Source organism: Bactrocera latifrons, unplaced genomic scaffold, assembly GCF_001853355.1.
Source record: "Bactrocera latifrons isolate USDA-ARS-PBARC rearing strain unplaced genomic scaffold, ASM185335v1 scaffold_114, whole genome shotgun sequence".
NCBI classification, from domain to species: domain Eukaryota; kingdom Metazoa; phylum Arthropoda; class Insecta; order Diptera; family Tephritidae; genus Bactrocera; species Bactrocera latifrons.
Window position 1 is genome coordinate 333,056 of NW_017534564.1, and position 21,502 is coordinate 354,557.

Genomic DNA, 21,502 nt, shown 5'->3' on the forward strand with positions numbered 1-21,502 from the left:
TTCAAAAAAGAAAATATCCATATGCATGAATACAGGAATTTTTGCGAAAAAGAGGAATTTCCGGTAGCGCTCCATTTCGTCGTAATTTTTGGTAACCAAATGGGTTTAAAACGAGTGTAAAATGTAATTTTTAAATTCAGATTTTTTAGGTAAAAACCCAGCTAAATGTAAAATGTGGATTTATTTAAAAGTTTAAAGTTTAATTTAACTAATTAGAAGAGAAAAATGTGAGTAAAGTGTGTTAAATAGCTTAGCTACTTGTAATGTTCGAATTTTTCGAACTTTTGAAATGTAAGTCGAATATCTCGTAAACTAAGCGTTTGCGGTACCTATAACCCTATATATTTTTTAATCAGGAGAACTTCTTGTTTTCAACGGTACCTTCAGATCGCGGCGCCAAAGAAATCGGAATTGTGTCTGACTGTTGGCCACTGCTCTCCTTCCACAAAGGTATTACATATTTTCCACATTAGGAATATCAATTAAGTATAACAATGACATCACCACTAAAAACAAATGAGTGAGTACATATTACTTTATGTATGCTGGGACAGCGATCCATTGAAAATTATTTAATCTACTATTGTAATTTCTAGTTATATTAACTGTAACCTATTCTCTATTATTGCACTGAAGGTTAGGTATTTCAGCTTTTACTCTTTTCTCACTCTTTAATATCCCTATTAGTTTGATTAATTTATTTATCAATCTTAAAATAACTACAATTATTTTTTTCAAATTGTTCGCTCTTTTAATTTGCTTTTGCAAGTTCATGTTAATTTTCCCTTCATTTATTAGTTCATTTTCAAATACTCTTTTTGAAGATAATTCTCATTTTTTTTTATCAATGAAACAGTTTTTCCTTTAATTACAGCAAATTCACTATATTTTTTTTATTGATTACAATTCAGTATATCATATAATTCATATGTACAAGATTTTCAAGCCATTGCTGTCAGTTTATCCAACCATATCCAAAATTGAAACATTGTTTTAAGCTTCCATTTTATATCGTTTTTTCTTTCGCCTGTAAACGTATGTTACGTTTTTTTTTTTTTGGGTGAAAATACATAATGCGTATTTTCATATTTATTATTAAAAAGTGGCAATACAAACTTAATAAAAACATTTATTCGAGTAAACGATTTCTTAAACTGATACATACCAAAATTTTCTTAATTCGAAACTCGACTTAACAAATACTTACATATTATATATCAAACAAACTCTTATAACAAAATACACTTTTGTCACCTACCGCAAAATAACATACTAATCCGAATTTTCCAAATGAAAACAGTATGGTCACCACCGCACCATAAAGACAAACTTACCAGATGTCTCCACATGTTATCAAAATTGGTCTCCCTACGTAACTTAGTAGAAGTTATAAAATATATTTTCATAATTCTATCTGTTAGTTGCCTTTGGGAAACTTAGAGCCCTGACAGACGAGAAAAATGAATACGCATTAAGCAACATGAATGTGCATTAATATTTTATGGTGACAGACTTGCATTTTGTGCATTTAGACAGCTGATTGTGAAATTTGATTATTTATTAAAAAAAAAAAAGAAATTAAATAAAAATGAATAAAAGAAATTATTAATAGAGATTTTGGTATTTTTGGGAAATCAATATAAATTTAACGAAAAAATTCGTTTATTATTAATCAAAGATAATAGAGTGAAATTAAAAGCAATAATTGATTGTAATGCGAAAAATGGATAGAAACTGTGCGTTGTTTATTTTCTGCCACCTAAAAATATTAAAATTTGTTTTTGTTAACATTGTTAAGCAATGTGGAGTCTCCACAGGCAATGGGCACGGCAATACAGTTAGTAAGACATAGATTTCATCCTGTCGAGATGCCCCGTAATTTAATTAGCAATATAAACTGCTGATTCTGATGCTGACATCTGCCAAAAAATAGCAATTATTGCCATTTTGAGCAGTGTTGCCTACTCAAATTTGGTAAATTCGGCTAAATGCACGCAATTCTTGTGCATTAAAAAGTTGCAATTAACATCAGTCAAATGCGCAAGTAAATGTAAATTAAGCACACTATTGCATATTAGCGCTGTCGTCTGTCAGGGCTATTATAGAATAACTTACTCAAGCTTAGTTCTAAATCTTAATAAATGTATAATTTAACTAATTATGTTATCTTTCGCAAGAAGAAGTCTACCCTCTGTCAAAAAATAAAGTTTTAGCATGTTTCCCTTTAAACTGTTGCCAAAAAGTGAAAAATTTAAATTTCGAAAAACTACACCAAAGCGACTATCTAACGATATACGAGTATATACATAGGTAATCTCTTCAAATTTTAACTTTTTCCGCGACGGTCTAGATTAATACTGCCATTGTTGTGTTTTTTAAATTTTCCTCCATGAAAGTTTAATAGAATATTCTTGAAATGTCAGACTAGAATGTACAATTGGGCTTTAAAAGTAAATTTTAACTGTTTCATAAAAAAGAAAAAAATCATAAAAAATAAGTACCCCTTACTTCTAGCAATAATAATAAAAAAGGTCACACACATTTTCAGTATAATAAACTCAATAATTTGCTTTTTCTTAAACATCCATCAGACATATCAATATTTAAGCTAAATAAATAAAACAAAATTTTCTTTAATTATTTAATTTTATTCGTTTTAATTTCCTATTTAAATGAGTTTTAAAATTTGATTTATTAACTTTTCTAAATTTTCTTTTGTTTTAGTTAAAAAATTGTTTTTACTTAAATCTGAACACAAATGGAATAAACAAGAAAAAAATAAATTAATTTAAGTTCTACTATTTAACCAGATTGCGGGAAAAGTAATGATGATTTTGTAGGCGTGTCTGCGGATTCATTATCTAAATCTGTCAGATTATTTGCTGAGCTTACCTGAAATACAATAAGAAGAAATGCATTATATATTGTATTTAAATAATAATTGTTAATGCTTATAAGTATTTACAGGCGTAACGGAAGTAATAATAATTTTTGTATGAGATCTTTGTTGCAGCAGAGCGGTATCTTCAGCCGCCACTTCGCAGTCGAGATCAACATTAGCACCGGCATCACTATCAATCTCCCATGAGGGGTAATGATCCATTTCGCCTTCGCAATTAAGATCCTCTTCTTCGAAGTCTTCAACCTCATCGATGAGTATAACTAATAAAAAAATGTTGAATAATAGTTTTGATTTAGATAGATAGATGATAAACTTAAAATATTATTTATCGACTAAGTCATTCGCAGCTTACTTGAGTTTTCCTTTCGTAAATTCGGTTTTAGGCTACTACTTAAGGGTTCATTTAGACCAGGTATCGTTATAGCAAAATTATCTTCTTTATAAATTCCTCTATCACAAGGATTGGAGGCGGATCTGCATGTAATTGAATATGTACAATTCTTTAACTGTAAACATTTATATTTTATGTAAATTATTCACCTTAGAGTTACACGTTTTTTGGGATTTTCTATTTCGGATATGGCATTATCACTATATAGTTTAAAAGGACTAACTGACGCTAAATCGAAGGATGGCGCAAACGCACGCGCATCGGAAACCTGCAAAATACAGATTCGATTATTGACAAACAATGAAAATTTAGTGTCGTTTTCTGAATGTCTGGTTTACCGATAGGTTACTTGCTTGAGTTAACCAGAACTTAGCTGACAGATGGTAGCTAACCGGACATTGAGAAAACCACTCCTTAAATATTCAAGACAATTTTAATATATCATGATTTTATCTATGTTTTAACTTGTACCGTTAGCTGCTTACCTTATTGTCATCCCTGACCCCGATTTTCGTCGCCGAAAAGAAATCTCTTCTAGCACTGATTGTCGCATGTGTACTATTAGTATTATTACTATTACTAGGTTTATTATTGACCGCTGCCCAATCGCCCCGTTTCGAGTGATCTTCATTGTTGTTATTGGAATGTTTAACTACAGGCTGTGTAGACAATGGAAGTGCTAAGAAGCGTTCACGATCCTCCATATAAGCTTTAATAAGTACATCTAATTTTTCTTCAATATCAGCGACCTAAGAATTAAAGAAAAGTCACGCTATAAAAAAATTAGCATTTTGTAGTAAAAAGAAATGAGTAAAAAAAGCAAAATGACTTTTTTAGAATTTATTTCAATCCTCCGAATGTGTCTATACGTATTTTTTTGTATAGCCTCGTGGTTTTCTAAGCGTTTTAAGGGATTATATCCGCTTGAGAATTTCAAAAAAATTTATTGATACATGTATAATATATATTCGAAAAAATTTTCCGAAAATTTAAAGTTGATCTGGAAAAATCGGGTGATCGAAGTAGATGTACTTTTTCCAATAGCTCTATTTTGACAGATCACACTTGGAACGTGTCAAGCTCTCATGCTATTTTAGTTTTACATTTCATCTCGGAGAGGCTTATACCTGAACTACGGCTACAAGTCGTTCAATTTTATTATGAAAAGTCACGTGTAAACGAATGTGTTTCGAGCGCTTCGTTTAACTTATGGTTAACATAATCGGCTTATTGAGCGTACTATTCGCAACACCATCACCAATCTTCATACACAGCATTCATAATTGGATAATACCACGACCAGCACACAGTGAAGAAAATATAGCAGCCGTTGCTGAGAGAATGCACGAAGACCCTGGAGAGTCGATTCGGCGCAGCAAAGTTCCAAGAAGATCCGACGTGTTCGACTCAAAGTTTGTTCAGCTATGAGGCCTATTTCTGACTCAATGTGTATGTAAGTAAGCAAAATTGCCGCATTTGGGACGAAGAGCAATCTGAAGAAACTCAAGAGCTGCCATTTCATCCAAAAAAGAACAACGTTTAGATGTGGTTTGTGGGCCGGTGGAATTATCGGTCCATATTTCTTTATAAATGATGCTGGTGAGAACGTAACCGTCAATTACCACCGTTATTACGCTGTGATAACCGACTACAAGTATTTGATGCCTGAAATTGAAGCTTGGGATCTGGGCGATATATCGTTCAACAAGACGGCCCCACTTCCCACGCATCGATGTGATATTCCACCATTAGACTTTCTCCTGTGAGCATATGTCATATAGGGAGCAAAATTGGACTCAACGGATGGACCATGTTGAAAGAGATAATTTGAAGTCCTCCTCGTGCAACATATTATCGCAATTATAACATAAAAATTAATGTATGTCACCTTAGCTTTTTTACCCACCTATTTAAAGCCTGTTTCTTACCTGTCGCTCTACCTTGACTACTCGCGAAGCTAAACTAATCTTAGAAGCGTAAACATCTTTTGATTTTGATCCTTGCTTACCAAGGATTTGGTCGAGTCTGAAAATTTCAAAAAAAAAAGTTTTAATTATATAAATTGAATTTTCGAGGTGTGTTCAAAAAGTATCGCGAATTTTGAATTTTCGCGGGTTACGTATATTCGAATTTCGAATTTTTTGTGGCGTCATGTTGGTACTCATGTCTCTCACTTATGCCGACAAGCTCGGCCATTTTGAATGTTAATTTAATTGTTGACAGCTGCTTTGCTTGCACGTGTTTTGGATCGTCTTCGATTTTTACCTATTMAAAAAAWTGGATCAAAGAACCTKTATCAAATTTTGTGTGAAAAACGAAATTAAGTGCGCGGATGCATTCCGAATGTCGACTGTGGCATACGGAGAAGCTACCTTGGACCGATGCAACGTTTATCGGGGGTACCAAATGTTCTCAGAAGGCCGAGAAGATGTGACAAAAATTGGCTTTTGCACCACGATAACGGCCCTGCTCACACACCGTTGCTTGTGGCGACTTTTTGGCCAAAAACAACACACTAATGATGCCGCAGTCACCGTATTCCCCAGATCCCGCCCCCTGTGACTTTTTATTGTTCCCTAAACTGAAGAGGCCCATGAAAGGACGACGTTACGCTTCTCTTGACGAGATAAAGACGGCATCGAAGTAGGAGCTGAAGAAGATAAAAAAAAAAATATTTTTTGAAGTGCTCCGAAGATTGGAAAAACCGTTGGCACAAGTGTATAATATCTCACGGGGATTACTTTGAAGGGGACAAAATAGATATTTATGAATAAATAAATAATTTTTGAAAAAAAAACACAAAATTCACGATACTTTTTTGAATACACCTCGTATATATTTTTTCCCATACCTTGCATGTACATTTTTGACCCGACTTAGCAGGTCCACGTGACCTGCTGCATATTGTTCCATCACATCTTTAACGTCATACGGCTTGAGAGCTTCTTTGAATTTGCGCCGAGCCACAAAGTATTTCAGCTGCGAAAATAAAAGTGATTTCAGTTTTTTAAAAGCGATCTTAACTCGTATATTCATTATAAATATTCGTAAAATACATCTAAATTGCTTCTCGAGTGTGTGCTTTCTTGCGGAGGATCATAAAAACCGCAGATATCCATGCTTGGTGGTGTTCAAACGAAACTTGAAGTTCAAGCAACAGAATGGAAGAACGGAAGAGAAACCGGGAAATTTAAAGGAAACGGTTGCGCTTTAATCCATTTGGCATTTTCTCTTTTCATTTTTGATGATCCTTTGGAGTGCATTTTTTTATCGATTTTTTGTTCCTGACCCACATGGGCTAAGCGCACTATCAGACTCACTTTTTATTATCTAATGCTCTTGTACCAATTAACTGATTATCATTGGCGCTTAACTGTACAGTATTTCATTACGCTTCGTAATTAAATACATGCTGTGAATGTGATTACTCTGCAGTCTTACCTTTCTGACGAATCGTATGGCCGTTTTATGTTGACTCGTCAATTGCGTATATCGCGGCTCCTCGTCTTCATCTGCATACAGAGAAAAATGTCAGAAAAGAAGAAAATAAATATAGTATGTACGCATTTACGAAAATACATTTATCACAATTTTACGACGACACAAATCAAATATTGTACAACAACAATGAAATTCACTATTACGAGTATAGAGTAAGTAGAGTAAATATGTAATGAGAGTTCCTATGATATAATTAGTTAGGCACGAGTATGTCAAATAGTTTAGTAATAATATATGTATGTGGGGGTGTATTAAGGTTACTGACGAATTCAACTAAATACAAGTAGCTAAATGATGGAGACATATTTTGCGCCGAGTATGCACTAACGAGGGCTAGATCAGTCTGCATTGAGAATACCGAAACATCGAATGCAGTTACAACAAAAGTAGTATTCCAAAAGTTCTCTATTTTTTGTACAAAAGAAGAAAATATTTGGAAAACTAATAATATTTGACTTATTACAACATACACTAAATAATAACCGTTTTATCTTCGGAGACACTTTCGAGTATAACATTTGGGCTCTAGCATGGTTTCTACACAGCTTGTATACTGTAGTGGGCACAAATTTCGTTTTAGAAACGGTTTTGCCCACATTAGCTTTACATACTATTTGCTTGAGTACAGCAATTTCGACTATAAAGGGTATCCATAAGGTTATTACACGAGTACCCACTCTCTGTGCATCCAGCACGTCTACGTGCACAACTTCCGACACCGCCGCCGCCACCAATGGTCAAACCACCGAAGCGACATCGTCCTTCACGCAAACTATTGCCGCGCTTGTCGTGCACGCTGGCCAGTAGGCGTGGCTCGAGGTACTGCGCCCGATTGTAAAGTTCACTATTATGCGTCTCGTCGCAGGTCGACGTTTGAGGCAGTGAAAAATTCGAACCGAAGAAGTCACCCTGCATGAAGCCGCAAAGTATCACAGGTACTGGAGAGGGGCTATTGCTTGCGTTATTCACCACTATTTCGTTCTTATTAGGCGGTAGCGGTTGTACGCTCGAAACTTTGTTATTACTGAGAACTGACGAACAGAGATTCCGGAAAGAATTTGGTTTTTGTTGTGTTGTTGTGGCACAAGGTGTATTGGTGTGCGTTTGCGTCATTTGTTGTGGTTGTTGCTTGTTGTTGTCCGTTGTTGTATTCCTACAAAAACTTCCAAGAGAAAGAGAGCTGAACCTCTGCTGATAATCGATTAGTCGAGGTTTGGGAGTTGCTATGCGTAAAACGAGAATAAGTGTTTGGATAACATTTATGTACATACAGACTTTAAAAATATCATATCATTTCAGAGAGATAGCTAGCGAACATATGTATATCGTACTAGCAAACTCTAGCGAGTTCAAATTCAACTAGCTTGGGAGGTATATATTATATAAGGATTTACGGAGGATTTCCAATGTGATCGCGTCACTTGATTATCTCAAGCCTCTACATCGATGAGTACAAAGGATTTTAAAGTACATATATATGTATATAGCCACTATACTACGCCTAGCTTTAGAACTGTAACGGCACTGTAGTAAGTGTGTTAGAAATCAGAGAAGCTCCAGTAAGGTGAAATATGTACACATAAATGATAGAATCTGCCATTTCTAGATCCGCTTTTCATAGTACGCGTCCTGCTTTACTTATGTACACGGTTTGTCCGGAAAGTAATAGGACTGAAAACTTTTTAAAAAAATCTATTGAACCAATCGTTACAATTCTTTAAAAACTTTCAAAATACACTCCTTCTACAGAATAGCCTTGAGAGCCGAGGTGCATTCTGCTTGGATCCCCTTTGTTGCCTCAAAATGCTTGCCCTTCATCAGCTTTATCAGGTAAGAAAACCAAAAAAAAGGTGTGGAGGGCCACATCCGCGCTGTATGGCGGCTGCGGAAGCGTTGGAATGTAAGCTTTGGTTAGGTAGTTGTTTACAAGAGAGGCGGTGTGAGCCGGGGCTTTGTCGTAGTGGTCTTGTTGGACCCAAATGACCCTTTGTTTGAGTCTCTTGAGGACTTCCACGTGAGACGTGGCATTCACGGTTTGTCTAGGTTTGTTGTCAAAAAAGACAATGAGTATGTTTTCATTTTGAATTTGTTTTTTCTTACGGTCTTCTTCAGCGACCTCTTTCCGACTCTCCAAAATGGCCTGGTGCCACTGAAACACTTGCTAAATCAAAATCTGGAAAAGCCTGCTTGATCATAACGTCTCTGTCGCAGATTTATCGAGTTTCCCCAGAATTTCATCGCATACCTCTGCTCTAACGAACGCTGCATTTTCGGCTTGCACCACTCACAGAAATACGTCGCGCGAAAATGTTTTTACTGACTCTCCAGGTGCTCGGAGACTATAGAACAGCCCTTGTTCGTTAGCTCTCCACCGAATCCAGTCGCTACGCGCACGCTCCGAAAAAAAACAGTACCTTTACTTTCCGGACAAACTCTGTAACAGATATCGACTAGAGCTCGGTTAGCAGAGAGAAAGTTCTTGCCAAGCGCCGAGTAAACCCTGAGAACTGTGGGCCCGGGAGGCCTAACTCCTTCAATCTACATACGAAAACTATATAAAATGTCATGTGGTTCTAGCAGCCCATAAGATAACGAAAATATAATAATAAATATGTATGTCGAAAGAAAGCTAAATAATTTTCGAAACCAAAAAATGTGGAAATAATATATGCATGTATATATGTAGTAAGTGAATTGGAAATTTAATATAATATAACTATATTGCCTTTGTAAGAAAACATCAAAACACGAACTAAAACATATACAAAGTAAATGTAACACATAAGAGGCAAAATTATTAAGAGGACTACATTATGAGCAACAGACAACGTATTATGATTATACTTCAAACAATATCAAATTGTCAGAGCCAAGTCAACACTATAGCACTGTGCTAATAAGTACTTATGTGAAGCTTTTCAAAAAGGCAAATTATTTACGACCAAAAGTCTACCATGATTTTCCTGTAAAGAATTATGTATGCAAATGTAAATTATTCCCATGCACCCTGTATATTATATTACTGACTTCAACTATTTTTAATTAATAGAATATTATTATTATTTATTGTTTATTTTTTTTTGGTTAGAAGTGATTACAACTAGACGACAACATCCAATGCAATGACGTGAAATTGACAACAACTGCACTTACCATCGGAATTCTTTTTCAAAACACTTGTTTCTACCACCGAATCTTCACTAAAACAGGGATCTAAAGTTTTGCCATTTTGTATTATTTCTGGAAATGTACAGAAGAAGGCAGCAGAAAGTAATAAAAAATACAACAAAAAGTACTGTGGAACAAAGTGGCACCAAATAATCAACTTGAATTAAGAAAATCATAAACAAAGTACAAAATTAGAAATAAAAAAAAAAAATTCTCTGTATTTACTTAATTTTTTCATAACAATAACAACAACATTAATGAATGTAGTTATACACTACTAACTATAAACGTTAGTGACACGAGTGCATACGAATTAACGAACACTACATTTACAATTGTGTCGTAACAATAATTGAGGGGGTGAGTTGAAATGCTGCAATCCCCGCACTGCTGTTGCAACCCTGCGTAACTGCCAAAATTAAAATTTTTTTGCCAACATATTAGTTACGTATTTGTTTTGAAATTATTACAGACTTGAAAATATGCAAATTAAAATTTTTGATCTAAGAAAAATCACAAAAGAAAAAAAAAACGATAGCGACTAGTGGTATAAAACACAGTTGGTACTCGTAAGTAATGTGAGGAATGAGCATGTAATGAAAGTGTGCCGAAATCACTAAGTACTTATTAGTAACCATTATACTTCCTTGTGGTGTTTCGTCATAATTTAGTTAATAGTGATTTGCTTGGTGAATTTATGTATGAACTCTTAAGATGATGCGTCCACATTTTGACCGTTGTGAATTTTTGAAATTTGTTGCTATGATGAATACGACATATGTAAGTATGTATGTTTTAATTGCTGTTGTTTTAGTGGTGCAAGCAAGTTGTGTGTCTTACTACATACGATTGGATTAGTGGCTTTTGTTGGCAACTAAAACATACCCAAATTTTCCACAGATGTATTAATCTCTCGCATTGTACGCGTGTATTTGGTGATCTTTGACGGGCCTTGCGGTATAATGGTGTTTACCTCGCGCGGTGGCATATTCTGGCTGCGGTGCCGCCTTATGGTTGGGAGACGCGTTACGAATGAGGCATTGTGCTTAAAGCTAGATGACGCTCGTCTAAATTGATAGAAAAATATACATACATACATACGTACATAGAATCGGAAGTAGGATGTAGGCGCTACATACATACATAAAGTAGTAGTTTTGTATGATTTTAGAGTGAGTTATTAGTAACACTGACATGGTTACACGGGACTACACTAGTGACTACAAAGTATACAATTTTTTTATTTTTTATTAAAGTGTTATGTTTTGTATGTTCAATTATTGGCATTAGGCGCACACATTTTGACATGTTTGTATATTTTCTTTTTATTGGAAATATGCTTGAAACTGCTAAGGGCTATGCTAAACATGTTTGTATGTATTACATAAAGTTCTAAGGCACCTTAGCAAGTATGTAAGTGTACATGTGTTATGGGGGTCTTGAGCAATTGGGTTGTGTGTTCTATGGCACTTATGTATGTAGCTCTAAGAGTTCGTGTTCAAGTGTGCGCTGATTGTGGTGTACATACGAGGTTTGGTGTATATATGTAGTAGATATTCAATATTTTTTTTTTACCTATATTCACTTAAATTCTTAAATAATCTATCCCAATATTCAGAACTGTAAAAACAAAATAGATATAAAAATATATATACACAGTTGTAGTTATTTGTTGTAACCTATTGGAGAGAAAACTTAATGCCAAACAAATCAATAAAAGTTTTGTGTAATTAAATTTGAAACATATTTAACATTTCTTCGATCAAATGTCGTTTGTACGTATTTCAGTTCAGTGTAAACGTGCTGTAAGTGTTTTTGCGTACAGTGGTGTGTGGAAAAATTGCTGCGCACAAGTGAAGCGTTTCGGTGGTTGTGTTGTTGTGCTCTGACTTGGCTGTGCGCAAACGGTGTAAGGTGAAAACGTGTTTCTGGTGCCGTAGAACGCATTTGAATTTGCGCGTTTGTGTGTTTAGGGAACACTTTAGAGTGCGCCAAATAGAGTTATTACGTAGGTATAGGTATATTTTCGCCAGCAATACTACAATTAGGTTTCCATTTTGACTAGGAAAGTGGAAAGTATGTTGACAGTTTCTAAAGCGGTTAAGCGACAGTCTGGAGCATGCCCACATAAATGCACTCACTAGTTAATCTAAGCCTAAAAAGCTGTGTTTTTTTTTTTTCTTTTTTTTTGTGGAAAACTTGCTAGTTTTTGCTTATATGTAAGTTTGTGTTGTTTACTTACGAGGTGGGCGGACTTGGTAAAGGCACTTCGTGTACTTTCCAGGTGGCGATCGATATTGAATGTTCGTCCGCGGCGTAACAACGCCAAACGGCCTGTATGAGCGTGGCGGCCGGCTGCCGTCGCCGTATCATGTGCTTTTGCCGTTGCTGCTGCTGCACTTTCAAGGCGAAACCGCTGCCAAGAATGCCCTAAAAATACATACAATATATAATATGTATGTATGTATACAAAAAAGTGTGTTACATGGGGCACATGTGTAAAATGACAGACGCACAAAAACGCTAAAAATATTTGTGCTTGTAAAATGCTCAAACTAATCTTCAAGTACACACATAAAATATTTTTTAATGATAAGGGCAGCAAGTCGATGCTGCCGCACAATGTCAAGTGTACGCTTGTAATTGTTTTATATGTAAAGTCTGCGGCATAAAATTCGAATGAGTGCAGAGATATTTAGAAATTTAAATTTAAAAAAAAAAAATCAATTTCATTTGGTGATGCATTTTTGCATGATTTCTAGTTTCATGAATTTTTTATTTCATTTTGAAAGAACATTATTTATTATTTTTAATAATTGTTGGAGTAATTTTAGATCTGATAGATCTGAGATGACATATTTTTTCAGTCTAAATTCGTTATTATATCCTAAACAGGGTATGTTTGTAACACCCATGAAGAAACGCTGTATAAACGACCATAGGGGCGGGCTGAAATGATATAGCCATATGCGTCTGTATATTAACATACAAAACCTTAAGGTTTTTATCCTTCAAGTGTCTATCGAGGTTATATTGGGTAGTCGAAAGAGTCGTTCGTATTTCTAATCAGACTTCAAGTTATTTTTTTTATATTTATAATGAAGGTTAATGAACCCAATATGTACCAGTTTGGTCGAACATTCTTTGCCATTTTTCCGCTAGAGACATTATTCCATCAGTGTAAAGCTGGTTTCTGGTTTCTCGTCGAAAAACTGCGAAAAGTAATTTTCGTAGGCTTCTCTTGAAGCCAAATTTAGTGCATTAAGGGAGTTCTGCATTGATCGAGACAAATGTTATGCCGATGGTGCAAGGTCAGGGCTATATGGTGGATGCATTAAAATAACCCAGCCAAGCTCTCCCAGTCTTTGCCGCGTCATCAAAGATGTGTGTGGTCTAGCGTTGTCCTGATGGAAGACCCTTTCTGTTGATCCATTCTAGCAGGTTTTTTTCGATAGCTTGCTTCAATCTCATCAATTGTTGACAGTAAAATGTAGAATCAATCGTTCGACCAGGCTCTAGCAGCTCATAGTGGATGATTCCTTACCAATTCCCCCAAACACTCGGCATAACATTTCGAGGCGTAATTCCTGGCTTAGCGACCATTTATGTACTTCACCACACTTGAACCATCTTTTAAGCACATTACTGTCGTATTTGATCCACTCTTTGTCTCCTATTACCATTCGCTTCAGAATGGAAATCGATTTCAGCAAAGAATCGCAGATGTTAATTCTGTCCCAACATCGAGCTTCAAAATCGTTTGATAATGACTTTTTCAAAGATAAGTCGACCAGAGCGCTGGTGCATCTTTCGCATCGAAATTTCCAGAACGGAAGCGATCGAACCATTGTTGTGCTACACCAATTGATACAGTGTCCTCTCAGTAAACTTCACAAATTTTATTGGTGCAACGACATTTATTGACAAATTGGAAAAATAGTTATTTGACTACCCAATATAGACATATGTCATTGATGTTTTTTTAAAGCTTGGACCAATTCTTTGATTTCTGTATGAGAGAGCCGATTTTTTAATTTTAAATGACATGATCTTGCTGTTAGGTACAGTTCAATGATTTTAAGTAATATCTTTTATTAAGTTATTGCAAGTTGTAAAATTTTTTTATTTTTGTTTTCGCGACATATCGGTTAATAATATATAATATATATTCTATTGAACTTACCGCTGGCAATGCAAAGAACGAAATGCCCAATAACGCGCAGAAGGACGCAATTAATTTGCCCTGCCACGTTTCGGGCACCATATCACCATAGCCCACTGTACACAGAGTGATCTTAAGTAAAGAAATATATATATTTAGCTTATAGGTGTTAAATTATATACCAAAAGTGTATAATTTTACTTACTACACCCCACCATAACGCCTGTGCGAAGTTACTAAATTTTTTATTGACATCTTTTTCCATTAAATAAACGAGGAATGATGCAAATATTAGCCCTAAGAAACCTATGTACATTGTCGTTATGAGTTCCTGTAAAAGAGAGTGGAAATAGAAGACTTGTTATTTATACGAAGTAGTTTAAAAAAATTATTACATTTTTATGCTCTGTTTGGAATGATATATTTATTAAAAATGTAGTATTTTTCATTAAAGTTTCGCAAATTTTTCAAATGCATTATTTAATCGTCAATAAATTGTAAATATTTCACCTGTCTATGTGCGTAAACGACGCTGCCCAGCAACTTCCACGTGCCGCCACGACGATCCATGCGCACCATGCGCAGTATTTGAAAGAAGCGCAGCCCCCGAAGTGCACTTGTTGCGAACACCTGACCCGAGGTGCCCATGCCCAACACCACCGACGAGGCGGCTATTGTTATAATATCTGCGAAGTGAAAAAAAAAACCCACACACACACAAACAAAAAAGGATATGAATTAATTAACGGTTGGCTTAATTTAGTTGACGCGGTTGGTGTTTGACTTGCCTATAATACAAAAGGGTCGTTTCACGAATTTCAGACGTCCCACACATCCTTGATAACGTGAACGGCAGCCGGATGACCACAGTCTGTGTGTTGTCGGTGTTGTTGTTGTGTATGCGTTCATGTTTACGGGAACGGTCGGGAAGCATCGGGCGAATGAAAAGGAAGAAGACGACACAAATATGAAAAAAATGCGCATGGTGTCTAGTAGAAAGCAATTATAGTAATTAGTTTCAGCATTTTTTGTTGTATTTGCATATTTGTTGTAGAAATCTATATTTCCGTATTTATAAGGAGTTGTAGGTACCGGAAAGGTGGGTGCAGTTTAGCAGTACTTTCAACAACTAATGCGAATTAGTGTTGCTATTGTTTTTGTTGTAATTTTCTACAACTGCACTCGGCGTGTAATCGATCTTCGCCAACACATCCTTTACAGTTAGACACACCTGTGAAATGCGCTCCTGTTCATCATAAGTGTTGATAAGCACAACTTACGTGGAGTTTAAGCGAATTAATTTGAGTATGGCGTTTAGGATGAAAGTTTGTATGCCATTTGAATAGAATAATCCAATTGGGTCAAGGTTAGACAAAGAAGCGCTAGGTTCATCCTCAAGAGGATATCACATACCTTAACTTATTACAGAAATAAATTTGTGCTTTACATCTATTCAAAATGTGGTTATGTCCATTATAATTAGTGCTCAGTAACCTATTTTTGTCGGACCCGCCTCTCAAATAGAAAGTGTTCCACGTTCCAGCCGAAGGTCACAATATTTTGATGAAAGTTCACTATTAATACTATGCTCAAGCTGAACGAACATGCTAAATGGGGTTTGTCCGATTTAAAAGTGGTGATAATGCCTTGGTGGTGAACGAGGGTAAGACGAAATATCTCCTGTCGTCGAATTCGCGACTCGGCTCCCACGTCATTGTTGACAGTCATAACTTCGAAGTCGTAGATATTTTCGTCTATCTTGGAACCAGTAATAATACCAACAACAACGTCAGTCACGAAATCCAACGCTGAATAACTCTTGCAACAGGAGCAACTTCGGACTGAGTAGGCAATTGAGAAGTAAATTCCTCTCTCGACGAACAAAGACCAAACTCTATAAGTCACTCATTATTGCCGTCCTGCTATATGGTGCACAGGTTTGGACGATGACAACATCTGATGAGTCGACGTTACGAGTCTTCGAGCGAAAGATTCTGTGGAAGATTTATGGTCCTTTGTACATTGGTAACGGCGAATATCGCATTCGATAGAACGATTAGCAGTACGAAATATATGCCAACATTGACGGAAGTAATTCAGCAAATTAAGACTCTGTGCTACCGCTGGCTAGGTCATGTCATCCGTATGGAGTATTCAACAAAGTATCCATCGGGGGAAACATAGGAAGAGATCAGGTGGAGAAGGACCTGGCTATACTTAGAATCTCCAATTGGTGCCAAACAGCGAAAAGGAAGAACGAATGGCGCGCTGTTGTAAACTCGGCTATAACCGCGTAAGCGGTGTCTACGCCATAAAAGAGAAGAATAAGACATGTTTTTCTTAAAACAGTTAAAATTTTGGAAAAAACTTCACGAATATAATTATAGCCACTCATATCGGAAAATAAGGTTCCCAAAAGACATTAAACTTAACTTAAAAGTAAAGAGGAACTGATTAATGATTTGTTGTAGAGTTAAAAAGTACGGTGGATATAAGAACGATGTTTTATCATAATATATCATAAATGGAAAAGTTGGACGATTTTAGGGCAGTTTAAGGCTTACAGAGTTCTTGATAAATGCTGAGAAACGAAAAGTTGCTCAAAAAGACAGTACTCACGAAACAGATAGTTTAAGTTTCAACTTGGTGAAGGCAAAAATTAAGATAGACTGACACTATAGTATGGAATAACATTAGCAGATTTGACTTTATGTAACTTCTAAGGTAGTTATTCATAACTATTAAGTTGGAGCAGCGTTGCAACTTTTATTATAATAAGCTATTTGTAGTAGACACCAACAAATATTTCACACTCAATTAGATTAGTTAGATGCTGCCGGCGATATTCAATATATAATCATCTGTAAATTTTCATTTAAAATAATGACTCACCTGAAACAGAACTCCATCGAAAACCATATTACTACTAATATCTCCATACGAAATAATATATAAATTGCATCTTTCTCGTACTCTTCGATCGTGGAGAAGACGCTTAAAGCTAAGCAAGTGAATACCATAAAAAACCTATGAACAGAGAGAAGATAAAAATTACGATTGTACACGAAATTACTTTATGGACTTGCGCAACGTTATGCGGTCTATTTACACAGTACTCATATAAGCGCTTGAGGTATGTATATGCATGTATGTACGATGTGTGAGTATATAAGTTTTTCATTGATATAGGAATAAAATTTCATGAACGGCATAGCGTAATTTATTCAAAGCATGCCGTTTGCCAAGGAAAATGCCAACCAAAAAATAATGGAATGCAATAAAATCGACAAAAAAATGATTGAATTGAATTATGATAATACTTACACCATGATGTGATACAAAACTGCAGGCAGTCCGCGCGGTCGCTCTAAAAAATTATATACACGACTTTGTAACCGCCTATAGCGGGCGTCACGGCGTGTGCCGCGATTGTAGGTCAGCGGCTTCCCTATGAGTGACATTCGCGGTCGAAGATGTCCGTTCGCTGGGTTGGACTTACATGATCTGCAAAATAATAAAAATTATTAATGAATCCATCTATTAACCCTTCTTTTGGATATAGAATTTATTGGTAAGCTATGCGTTTCGTCATTCCACATTCATACAAATCCATAGAGTATCCTTTGAAGAGCTTTGCTTGATTCCAATGAAAGCGTTTCTCATAGAAAATGATCATCTCATTGTCGGGATCCATGTCGCATCACTGCTTCTTATGATTAATCTTCCCTGCGGTAGATTATTTCACAAACAACACAACACAAAGGTAAAACGATCCCTCCTGAATATACCCACAATGCGCTGAATGCAACTCCGACGCATACGACAGTCTGCGCGCGACTTGAAAGCTACGCTTTTCGCTGAGCCAAGCTCGGCTCATTTAGGTACTCAGAATACATCACAATATTTGACAGTTATTTACCTTAAAATGCAAGTGTTAAACGGCGAGTAAATTCAAATCGGCCGTAAAGCAAATAAGCCCAATTTGAAAGGCACCCAAAACAAACACAAAAATTCACACAAAACGCGCAATTGTTGGTATATTTCTTCGTTTTTTTTTTTCGTTTAAATTTGTTTACTTTAGTAGACTTTTGCCAAATTGTTGCTGGAGCTCATTAGTCACGCACCTCATCAGCTTGTGTCGTCCGTACGCGACTAACCGCTCGGGAATAGTAATTTTTTGTATCTAATGGAACATGCAAATTTAAGTTTACAACTCAATTAACACCTTCGAGCTGGAAGATGATGAGTCGTCGGGGAATGACGCTCACTGTGCTTCCTTTTACTCTTACAAAAGTACCGAAGTTGTTGTTTGTGCGAGAAGGCGTGTTAGAGTGAAGATAAGATTTGGTTGAATTTTTGCTTAGATAAGCAAGAAGTGAAAAGAAATAGAAACTGTGATCATTACAAATGTGTTTTCATATGCATAGTAGTATTTGGTGCAGCTAATATTTACTTAAAGTCAATAAGTGAATTTAACAGAGTTGCCAAGAGTTTAGTTTTGAAAAGTACCTAAATGTTGTTAGTTAAGTCAAATCATCAGTATATGGGACAAAAGTTTGACCTATATATGTTAATTTAGCTTAGGTTAGCCATCTTCGGCTTTGTGAAGCCATAGAATAGAAGAACTCATGTGTTCGAATTTCGAAAAATTAGCATGGACGCCAATAGGGCAATGGCCTATTAAAAGCACCACAACTAGGGAGAAAGGGCTTTTGCGTCAGCGCATTTACCGATGGGGGCCCAGTGCTGGAGTACCGACTCGCTCCCATTTTACCGATAGCGGGTCTAGGCTGCAACCTCGGCTTGGAAAACACTGCAATAGTCAAGAAGTTTGAAGCTTGAGTTGATAGAGAGCTCCTGATAGCAAACCCCTCCATCAACTTTCTCCCCAAGCTTTGGCCCATTCGTAAAGAAACTCACTATATCTATTATGTTGTATTTAAAAAAGGTATGGACTTTTTATATTCCTTTTTACCACGAAAAGGCTCTAAGAGAGGTAACACTGTATAACTAGTCTCTGATCGTTGTATTGAAACTACCCAAAAAACAGTTTATTCCCATATTAAAATTTTCTTTACATGTCAACTCCGAATTAATTGTTATTGTTGTTTTTCTATTTGTTAGTAAATACTTGGGGCTAGCAGATAATTTGTTAATTATGCATGTATTTATTTAGGATTTCTAGGAAATATTTTCGGTCGTATATGTTTTCTCTATTCACTGGCAGTTGTTAATTTTGACCCTTTTTCCAATAGATGTTAATGTTATTAGTTTTATGATAAGTGAATCGTAATAACAAATATATAATTATTAACACATTATGTGTATATTAATAATAATATCTATTTCTGTATGGTTTGCCTTCAAACATAGTAGATTATTTGGTCAGATCAATATCAACACAATATTTAGAGGAAGCACTTTCAGGAAGGCATACCCATTACTAATTGAGAATCAGCTAATAATTGTGTAGGGTGTTTATTTAGAGGTGTGGAAACTCCAAAATTAAGATAGCAAAATCGGATATCAAACTAAACACAACTGCTTGGCATCTATGATTCGAAGAATTATGTACATACCGGTGTGGTGTGCATGTTAGAAGCTATGTATATTGGTTTACGCAATGGCACCGAATATACCGTTCATAGGTACATTTCTTATAACTCAAGGTGAATAAAAAGACCTTTATTTTAAGTTTGATTGGTGAGTTGTAGGGCAGCTATATATATATATATGCACGGAGCTTGTAGTTCATCCCTTGACAATAGTATATTCACGAAGATGTCTTGTCAAAAAANAAAAAAAAAAAAAAAAAAAAAAAAAAAAAAAAAAAAAAAAAAAAAAAAAAAAAAAAAATCCATACAAGAACTCGATTTTAATCCGTCAGTTTGTATGTTAACTTTATTTTGACAAATAAGCAGCTCCTTGAGGGGCAAAATACCTGAAAAAATTTCAGAACAAAAGCTAGATCTTTAGCTTCTGTTTCGTATACTATACTCGTATAAGGTCTCCGAGGTTACCTTCTGAGTTTTTCAAACTTCATGGCAGGCAAACTTAATATACCATGTGAAGGGAATAAAAATACCTGTTTAGTTAGTTCGAACAAATAAAAAAAAAGAAAAGAAAAAAAAAAACAATCAACTGCATTGAAATCAAGATTATTTGTGGTCATTGCAATACTAATAATCTTAAAACACAAATTACGCATACTACAATCCGGTCATCGTATGCGTACCACATTACTATGCTCACAATCAAGAAGCGCATTGCCATAAAAACGCGGCTTCAACGAACGTGCAAGCTCTATTTCGCACATTCATATGTTTATATGTACATATGTATCTAATTAGCTTTCAATTCCCTGTAGGAATACAGAGCTTAGAAAATTAGATTTTTTAAATGTGTGAGAGTAGTTTACTAGGGTGAGCTATTCTAATTTGTATGAACATACACTCTTTGGAGACTGTAATATTTATAACTCTACTATACATGAGTAATCTGTAATACACGTACACAAGCACCTACAATATAATACTTTAACATTAGTCATAACCCTAACTCATAACTAATATTTGATAATTAAATGTACAAATTAATTTAATCCCTCAGCCGAAGGCCCTGTTGCTAGTGCTGTTATATTTTATAGGTAGTATAATTATTCATAATTGTATTTCCTTTAATAAATAAATAAATAAAAATAAATTTGTATTTTGTAATAATAATAGAAAATTAAACATTATTTAAATGACATCAAAAGCGTTGACAATAGGAAAAAATAAAAAAAAATTAAACTAAAATAAAATAGGGGATAAGTTTAGAAATGCTCAAGTTGATCCGAGTAATTGTTTTGAGATACAGTCTTGAAAAGTAGCACGTTTGTATTCAGTCACATAACATACGTAGGTTTACGGGTTTCAAAAAATTTTTTTTTTGTTTTATTAAATTTCACAACACATACTAATTTTTCAAGTTTATCTAAGTAATAGTTTCGGAGATGTAGCCTTGAGAACTTGTGCGCTCGAGGCTAGCTAGGCTAAGTGCGCCGTCTTTAAACGCGGTTTTTTCGAAATTGTGTGTTTGGAAGTCGGTTGGCAAGATTTCTCAAGAACTAATCAACCGTTCTTCATGGAATTTTACATAGGTTTTTGAGATAGAATTCTTAAAGACTTGGACGAAAGATTTTTTTCGATTACAGCTATTTGAAAATAAAATGTCGCGAAAATTTCATTGAAATTTTAATACTTTTGTAAAAATGTCTACCAAATTCTAATTTTAGTTGTTTTCCTTTGTCCAAGTTCTAAGTTAAGGTTTTAACTAAAACTCGTATGTATAAAAATCCTGTTGAAAAATTTCATTTATTGTGTGCAAAAAAAAATTT

General features: G+C 35.2%; 1 protein-coding gene across 10 annotated transcripts in view; it reads right to left on the reverse strand.

Moving 5' to 3' along the window:
• Positions 1-2,734: 2,734 nt before the first annotated feature.
• Positions 2,735-21,502, reverse strand: part of LOC108975753 (potassium voltage-gated channel subfamily KQT member 4) — a 59,791-nt gene continuing 41,023 nt past the window's right edge. For 2 of the 10 annotated variants that reach the window (XM_018944489.1, XM_018944514.1), the window contains exons 2-20: positions 17,449-17,628; positions 17,017-17,151; positions 14,913-14,995; positions 14,635-14,810; positions 14,330-14,455; positions 14,146-14,256; positions 12,205-12,392; positions 11,538-11,582; positions 10,848-11,029; positions 9,948-10,034; positions 7,472-8,017; positions 6,735-6,805; positions 6,145-6,272; positions 5,222-5,318; positions 3,779-4,042; positions 3,443-3,561; positions 3,255-3,376; positions 2,966-3,162; positions 2,735-2,892 (exon numbers count right to left, since the gene is read on the reverse strand). In XM_018944489.1, coding sequence (XP_018800034.1) covers positions 2,803-2,892; positions 2,966-3,162; positions 3,255-3,376; positions 3,443-3,561; positions 3,779-4,042; positions 5,222-5,318; positions 6,145-6,272; positions 6,735-6,805; positions 7,472-8,017; positions 9,948-10,034; positions 10,848-11,029; positions 11,538-11,582; positions 12,205-12,392; positions 14,146-14,256; positions 14,330-14,455; positions 14,635-14,810; positions 14,913-14,995; positions 17,017-17,151; positions 17,449-17,585 — 2,904 coding nt within the window. In that variant the 5' untranslated portion in view covers positions 17,586-17,628 and the 3' untranslated portion in view covers positions 2,735-2,802. Of the gene's footprint in view, positions 2,893-2,965; positions 3,163-3,254; positions 3,377-3,442; positions 3,562-3,778; positions 4,043-5,221; positions 5,319-6,144; positions 6,273-6,734; positions 6,806-7,471; positions 8,018-9,947; positions 10,035-10,847; positions 11,030-11,537; positions 11,583-12,204; positions 12,393-14,145; positions 14,257-14,329; positions 14,456-14,634; positions 14,811-14,912; positions 14,996-17,016; positions 17,152-17,448; positions 17,629-17,729; positions 17,950-18,043; positions 18,348-21,502 lie in introns of those variants that run through there. The other 8 variants (XM_018944482.1, XM_018944475.1, XM_018944459.1 and 5 more) reach the window with 8 other exon arrangements.